General features: G+C 45.5%; 1 protein-coding gene across 1 annotated transcript in view; it reads right to left on the bottom strand.

Annotated features, from left to right (window-relative positions):
• Positions 1 to 4,852: 4,852 nt before the first annotated feature.
• The window catches only part of LOC311225731 (uncharacterized protein), a gene marked incomplete at both ends in the record, with an annotated part of 149,416 nt that continues 145,516 nt past the window's right edge, over positions 4,853 to 8,752 (bottom strand). The window contains 2 exon segments of the mRNA XM_084311125.1: positions 4,853 to 6,034; positions 6,715 to 6,805. Coding sequence (XP_084167251.1) covers positions 4,853 to 6,034; positions 6,715 to 6,805 — 1,273 coding nt within the window.

The raw sequence follows: 8,752 nt of genomic DNA, 5'->3' as shown, positions 1-8,752 counted from the left end.
TTATCTACAAATACCTTATAAAGGTCTTATAACTGAGTGTTATTATAAAGTGTTACCAGAATTTGTTCTTTATTGACCTGCCTGATAAAAAAAATTCAAACTGTCTTTTGTCCATCCAGATCCACATTCCTCTTATTCCCCTCTTCCAAACTGTTTAACCTGACTTGGCTCCTCCACCTACTTCTTCAAAACCTCAGCATGTATTGTAACACATTATCAAGTACCCTGGTTTTATTTTCTTGAAAAACACCTTATAAACCTGTCTATAAGAAGGAAGAGTTTCCAGGGACATTTCCACTGCAGTGCAGAGAAGGTGCCAAACAACTGCATCTTCACACAGTTCTGAATGACACGCCACCTTGCTGCACTTAACACACCTCAGAGGTCTCCGAAACACTGAAGCCACAAGTCCAAATGTTTGGCATCTTCTGCACTGCGGTGGAAATGGCACAAAGTGTCTCACTGGAAATCTGAACTCTGCCTTCTTATAGACGGGTTTCGTGTTTGTAAACACAGTGTTCAAGCCAATCAGTAATACCCACTGACTGAGTTGCCCCCTACCTGCGTTGAGCTGTGGTACTAAAAAAGCACAATGAAACCAGGGCACTCCCCTGTACTTAAGTACAGTACTAAAAATAGAACATAGTGGAAAGGAATGCAACCTGAGCACGTCATAAGAGCAAAATGACTGCCGTGTGAATATGGTCAATTGAACATGGTCCTTAATGCGCGAGCACACCCGTCTATTCCGCCTCCAACCCTGTGTCTCTCTCGTAATTCATCCCATTAAAGACACTGACAAGCTTCATTGTTGTACTGTGTCAGAGGTTTCACTGCACAAGCATCACCTTTTCAAACAAACACTTCTCGACATCCCAATCATTTGGCACAGGAAGAAAAACACCCTTCACTGGGAAAAATACTGAACCTGACGTTAACCTATAGCCTCATCAACTTCAACGCTCGCCTCTGCTGACAAACAGGAGCTGACCACTCCTTGTAAATCCTCACCCATCCATCCAAGTACTTCAACTCAGTCTCGTAAAACACCGTCTTCTGTGTCGCCACTTAGCCAGAGACGGGAGGGAACCGAGGCATGGAACTCTAGGTACTTCCGTCACCGGCAAAGGGACTCTACGGAATGAATGGAATCAATCTTAAAATGGTAAAAGTAGAGGAGGCTTATTTGATTTTTGATTACTGTTTTGGAGTCTTAATAATAATAATAATGTCATTAATTAAGGGATTACTGGTGACGTATTTCACAATTTTTTTTATTATTTCCAAAAAATAGGGTAAACTACATAGGAACATAGGTTAATGATTTGGCTAGTTTTTACATCAAATGGAAACAAATATTTAAGCAGTTGATTCAGTTATTCAGCACAAGTCAGAATTACGTGTGTTGAGTTCTCACTCAGTAACGACATCGCCTCCTATATTCATTTTGAATGACGTGAGTTGAGTTTTCAGCGAGGACATTGTCTCCCAGTCATTCCCGCTGGTCTTCTCTCTTTCTATATCCAGCCTCTTAGCTTCCCTCCAACCCACATGCACTCATCTGGTTCCTGGATCGATTCTTCATCAACACTTGGTTGTCAGTCACCCTTCCTCTTCCTCCCTCTGTCTCACAGGGTTGACATTAGCAAACAGTCACTTGTTGCCGTCCCTAGACCCATGAGGAACACACCAACATTTTGGGAAATTAGAGACAAGAAGAGATAGATACCAGTTTTCTCTCTGTGCGTTCAGTAGAAAGCTCAATGAATGAAAGCGGACAGTTAGCCTAGGCATTGTCCAACTAACACCTCTCCCGAAGGCTAACCGGCACTGTCCTCTTCCATTCATTGTGCTAAGCTAGGCTAACGTGCAGCCAGATAGCTTTCTACTGAACGCACAGAGAGGCAACTGGTATCTATCTTCTTGTCTCTCTCTGGAGAAGACAATTTCCCAAATTGTTGGCGTGTTCCTTTAACAATGAGTGCAGCTGAGCCCACAACACTTTTTCATCAACACACAGCAATGAAAAGATCGGGTTGTTGCCAAATGGTTCTTTTTTCCAGACTAATATTTAGTGAAGTATTTGAGTGATATGGTCCAGGTTTTCAAACACATCAGACGTGACATATTTTGTCATTTCCATAATTCGTCCATAAATTGGACAATTTAAAATGTTTTTTTTATGCTTCAAAAAAAGGTTAAGGTGATGAAAATTAAAATACATCCTCATGATTGTTTCTGAGATAAAAATAAACATTTACCACAGACGTACTCATTTACAGATAAACTATTAATACATTTTTGGTAAGTGATACATAATTAAATAACTGGAAATATACTGTGTTGCATATTTGGCATCAACTCCAAAAAGCTATGTAGCAGATAAAGACACAAGTCATTATATAGTAATTTATTCATTTTGGCGAATGTCATCTGAAGGGCAAATTACAGCATTTTCTTAAATTTCTTTTAACCAGTCTTAGTACATTACTTTATAATTACAACATTTTACAGGTGCAGTTTATTTTTTTATAATTCTTTTTAAATTGTATTTTATTACATGAAACAATGGAGATTGAGGCGTGAAGGGAACACAGAATTATGCAAACACAGAGAGAGGAAGCAAAAATACTTTATACTTTAGCCAATAATTAAATTGGTCCTGGACTTGGCCTTTAAAAAAAAGAAAAGAAAAACCTTTCTGCTTATGAAGTCACTAAACATTATAATGGGTTGTCGCACTTAATAGGAGCGTTAGGACACAATTATTGAAAAAATTACTTTCTCACATCAACACCGCTGATTTATGTCGGGGTGTGACAAGACACGTGTATAACTTTCCCCTGATCAACTTATATATAAAAAAAATAAACGTAGCTGTTGGATCACAGGGTTAAGAACACCACGTGAGAACATCTTGTGCATGGGGGCAGAATTAAGACTCTCCAACTGGTCCCGTGGGTTTCATTCGCATGTGGGTCACGAGCAACTGGTATTCAAATGTCCCACTTCGGTTTAATCTATATTCTACAACAGTCATTCTGAAATAGAAAAGATACAATTTGCTAATTTAGGAACGTTGAGTACTTTAAAATAGCAATTTGAAGGTATATGCCTATTCAGCAATATCCAATACTTCACTTGCAGGATTTGGCAAAAAAAAATTAAAAATAACTTTTTTTTTACAAGTAATATATTAAGAAAATGTCACTGAAAAACCCATACAGCAGAACAAAAATATTTTTTTCAGCTGCACCATCTGAAAATAATCTTTCAGCAGAATAAATTTCCAACAATAGGAGATTAATTGCGTTCAATGATTCCGCGGGCCATTAGTTATTACAAATGTTCAACCAGAAATGAAAGGTGAAACTTGCCTGAATGCAGCAGGTTTGATAATTAGTTTTATTGTTCATCAAAGAATGCCTCTCTCTTCTCTCTCTCTCTCTCTCTCTCTCTCTCTCTCTCTCTCTCTCTCTCTCTCCTCTCTCTCTCTCTCTCTCTCTCTCTCTCTCTCTCTCTCTCTCTCTCTCTCTCTCTCTCTCTCTCTCTCTCTCTCTCTCTCTCTCTCTCTCTCTCTCTCTCTCTCTCTCTCCTTCAGGGGAGGAGAAAAGGCACATAGTCTCTCTCTCTCTCTCCTCCACTAAAATCGCAGGGCCGCTCACCTTGAGTATACGACGTACAGTATAGGGATTTGCTCTATGAAATATCAGCCACTCGTTTAGTAACTGCTTACTCAGGGAATTATTTTAATTCTTCTTGGTTCGACAACAGACAAAAAAAAAAGGAAAACGTCCCTGCGGGTAAAAAAAAGAAAAGAAAAAAGAAAGTAAAACCTCATGAAAAAAAAAATATTACGTTTGGGTGTTTATGAGGCATGTCCCATCAATAATATACAGAGCCTCTTCCAAATAATAAATAAACAACAAATGAATAAATAAACAAGCAGGCAAGCAAACACCAACAAACGCAGGTTTCTTTTTTATCCTGGTCTTTTTTCGTTTTCTTTTCTTTGTAAAAATGGTATCCAGTGTCCAATTCTCATGATATTCTTTAAAAATATTTTGATAGCAAGTGTATTCACCGTTAGTGTATGGAATCCCAAAAGGAGGTGGATAAGGAATAATGTAAAAGGATTTGGAGTGGGTGTCGGCTGGGGGGGGGGGGGGGGGGTAGAGTGTGGCTGGCAGCTGAAGACAGAGAGCGTAGCAAACTGCTGACCAAAATCTTATGATCAATTGTCTTTTACATCTCCCAAAATATAGACATGAGCGAAAACCGCCCGCTGTCCCCTGCTATCATATATGCTTTTGACACGTGCAGCGTCGTGTAACGCCGATCGGTCAATGAACATGTAGCAAATAAATATGCTCGCTCATGGTGGCTACCGAACGGAAACATCCTTCCTCCTGCAGACTTGTCCTCCTGCCGCATCCCGCTTGTATTCCATCCGCTGTTGAAAAAATACATTTATTTTTGTACTTTTAAACTAGTAAAACTCTACGTAATTTGACCTCTCCCAAAGAAAAGTCTTCTTTAAGTTCTCCCATGTGCTTTAGCATCCGTTGGTGATTTCAACACACGTTCCAATGAAAGGGGGGGGGGGGGTTGTCATCGGTAAAAAGGTCTGTGGCTTATCCTACGCTATGGTAGAACCAACCTGGGTTCCCATCGCCAAACCCATAAGAAAGAAAAGAGGTTGGAAACCGGTCTCTGTCCTGACACAGTGTTTTTCAGCCTGTGCTTCCTGTACACACAGTCTCCCAAGGTTAAGAAGGGGTGGGGGTTGAGAATGACCCACCAAATGTGTTTTGAGAGGGGGAGGGGGGAGGGGGGGTGGTGGTGGTGGCGGCTAAAGCACAGTGGCGTTGTGGCCCTCCATCCTGGGCAACCTGGGGTCCTGCACCGTCCCCATGGTGACCAGCAGCGGACGGCTATCCTCGGCCACGCCTGAGCGGCCCAGGGACACGGCGGCGGGGAGTGACGTGAAGGAGGAGGAGGAGGAGGAGGAGGCGGCAGGCGGTGGGGGAGTGGGCGGGGGCGGCGGGGGGTTGGGGCCGGCGACCTCCAGCGGCAGCCCCTGCTCCTGGTAGCCGTAGCCGATGTTCCCGCACGGGAAGCGGCGGAGTCTGTAGAGGGGCACCGGGGGGAGGGCGGCTGAATCCAAAAGCAGCGGCGACTGGGCGGAGGCGGGAGGAGGCGGCGGGGGGAGCAGGGGTCTGCACAGCCCCTGTTGCTGCTGAAGGTGCAGCATTTGGAGCTGATGTTGCTGCTGCTGCTGCTGCTGCTGCTGGAATTGTTGCTGTTGGTACTGCTTGTGCTGGAGACCCAGAGCGCCTGCTGCCTCTGCCACCGTCCGCCCCACGTGCTCCTGGCCCTCGCCGGGCACCCTGCCACTGGGGACCCCTCCAACACCCCCCCCAACACTAACAACCCCTCCCTGCCTCTGCTGCTGCTGCTGCTGCTGCTGCTGCTGCTGCTGTTTCCTTTGCTGCTGCTGCAGGAACCAGGAGCCGTAGGTTGGGTTCCACAGGCTGGTGGGCTTCCCGTTGCGGCCGTCCTTCTCCGGAGGTTGTCCCTGGTTGAAGGCCAGGTTGACGTGGCCCCCGTCGAGGCTCGGCTGGACGGAGGGGATGACGTGGACGCCCTTGGCGGCGAGGGCGGAGGAGTTGGCCGTGGTGGTGACGGTGGTGGTGCTGATGGTGACCGAGGTGTGCGGGTGGGGAGGCGGCTGGGGGTGCTGGTGGGGGCAGACCTGGGGCTGAGCCGCCATCTGGGCTTTGGCTTCGCCCGCCTCTCCTCCTCCTCCTCCTCCTCCTGCTCCTCCTGCTCCTCCTCCTCCTGCTCCTCCTCCTCTATGGGTCTCCTCGGTGGGGTAGGAGGGAGGCGGCGGGGGGCCCTCTCCGTCAGGCGTCTGGGCGGTCACCAGCAGGGACGGGGCAGAGGGGTCGTCGGGGCGCATGGGAACCCGCTCCTCTTCCTCCGGCATGGGGCCGTACTCCACAGGCAGCGGCACGGTCACCACATCGGGGTCCTACAGAGAGGTCAGACGGACATTTACATTTAGCTGACGCTTTTATCCAAAGCCAACAGAAGGTGTACATCTCTGGCAGCTAAGTGTAAGTGGAATTGTTCGTCAAATAGTGTCGAACTTGAGTGATTGAGTACTGTAGTTGAGTAGACATATTAGCAAGCTACTGTAGGTAGTAGTATAAGGATACAGGTAAAAAACAGAGGAAGATATTTGGGCTTTTAATTAAGGGCGGAAAATTGGGTGGGTTTCATCAGTCCTGACTGTGGTGAGAAGTTCGTTCCACCATTGTGGAGTGAGGACCGAGAATAGCCTGCTTTGCTTTGTTGTTGCCCCCCCCCACCCAGGAGCCCAAATAGGAGTTGGTCTCAAGCGGCCAGAAGATGCAGAGCGCAGGGGTCTTGGGGCGCAAAGGGCGTGTAATTAGAGGTAGGAGGGAGCCGCTCCCCTGAACCTTGAAGCGGATTCTTCCAGCAATGGGAAGCCAGCTAGCAGCTCTCTGAGAAGTGGGGTGAGACGGGCTGATTTTGGTAGATACAAAAAATCGGACGGGCCACTGCGTTCATATGAGCTGAAGAGCCTTAGTGGCGCAAACCACCAGCTAGCAGAGCATTGCAATAGTCCAGACAGGCCTGTTGCCAGAAGTGATGTATTAATAATTATACATGTTGTGGTCGGTCTACCTGTAAGCAGTAGTCGACCCTCTCCAGGATGGTGGAGAAGTTAGGTCTGTCTTCCGGCTGGTGCTGCCAACTCTGAGTCATTATACGGTACCTGAAAACACACACACACACGCGCGCGCACACACACACACACACACACACACACACACACACACACACACACACACACACACACACACACACACACACACACACACACACACACACACACACACACACACACACACACACACACACACACACACACACACACACACACACACACACACACACACACACACACACACACACACACACAGAAAGCACACACACACAGAAAGCACACATTTATAACCTTCTTTTCGCTCTCTATTACCACACATACAGTACAAATGCTCCAGTTGACCACCGTCTCCCACTGAGGACAGGGTTTGACAGCTGACAGCTCCCCTTTGCTATAAGAAGAAAACACCAGGATCCAGGAGCAACTCCGGTGCCGTCGTTGGGTTAAGTATTGATGAAGTTGCCCCCAGAGCTCTCATGTAGACTTTTGGGGGCCCTATAGGCAAAATATTATTCAAATACAAATTCGGGGCTCTTCCGTTTTTACCTTACATCAGATCTCTGCAGCAGAGGGCCCAGCTGTTTGGCAGATCAGTAGACATTACGTTCGATGCGATGATTGGGGTTTTAAGAGGCTCACTGATCGTTCAGTAGACATTACGTTTGATGCGATGATTTAGGTTTTAATTGGCTCACTGATCACTCAGTGGATGCGATGTAGATGTTTAAAGAGTATTTTATTGCTTTATTGGACAGTCAAACCTGGGACGGCCGCGTTGCACTGCCGTGCGTTACGTGGTGCGCCACCCTGGCGCCCCCAGCAGAAATCATGTTTGATGCGATGATTGAGGTTTCAAGAGGCTCACTGATCGCTCGGCAGAAATGATGTTTCGAGATTTTGAGGAGCCCTCAGGTCGACTGACTCACCACCCTTAGTTAAATAAGGGCCTTGATTAAATAATTCCGCTACTGATGTGGTACTCATTGCGTGAGTGGAATTGTGTGAGTGTGCGTGTGTGTGCGTGTGCGTGTGTGTGTGTGTGTGTGTGTGTGTGTGTGTTAGTGTTAGTGTGTTGTGTGTGTGAGTGAAAGGTATACACTGCAGAATCTTTCTCTGGGTTTGTTCACACCACCCTGGAAGGGTTCGTTTGAGGTGTGAAAGACCTGTGCATTTAACGAAGCCGCGTTTGAGTTGGCATTCCCCCGTATATATATTTACTAAACGTGTGATTTTTCATCATCATAACATTATAATTTTTCGTAGCTGGTGAGATCCAAATATGTTATGACGCTAAACAACTATACCTTGCATCCATAATTCATGTGACTGTAGACAGTGGCGCATAATTAATGACTGAAAACAAACAAATCAATAAGCAGCTGGGAGCCCTGCAGTGTTGCTGTTTATGTATGTGTTTATTTTCAGATGCCATGTGTGTATGTTGTGTGGGCGTTGCGCTGCGGCGCTGCCTCTCCCCCAACGTTTTTGGTTGCAGTTTTTTTTATACTATAATATTAGTGAAGCCTAATCTTTATCTGCAACTGTGAATAAAAACCCCATTGGTTTAAACAGAATGAATAGACACATAAATAAAAAATATAAAAAAATGTAATATTTAAAAATAATAAAAGATATTTAATAATTAAACATTTAGAATTTTGATTTAGAATTCGAATGCCAACGTAACGAACGAACGTTCGAACATTCAGGCTCAGCCTTAATGGGGGGTGTGTGTTGCCATATTTGATTGAGAAACCATCATATCCCATTCATACACTGCGCTTAATTATTCCTGCACATCCTGGCAACCCAGAGCGTTGCCAGAACGTACATCCCTTCAGTGCCTGTGCACAGCAGTCGGCCTCCGACGAAAAGGAACTACTGTAGGACAAACGTTTTGTTTAGAACATTTGGTTAATTTGTCAATTGGCAATGTGAACCATAACCAAACCCTGATTTAAAAACGGCAACAAAAGTCACAATTTCACTTTTGAT

This window comes from Notolepis coatsorum (assembly GCF_963971535.1).
Source record: "Notolepis coatsorum genome assembly, chromosome: 3".
Lineage (NCBI taxonomy): Eukaryota > Metazoa > Chordata > Actinopteri > Aulopiformes > Paralepididae > Notolepis > Notolepis coatsorum.
This window is presented reverse-complemented; position numbering and strand designations above follow the sequence as displayed.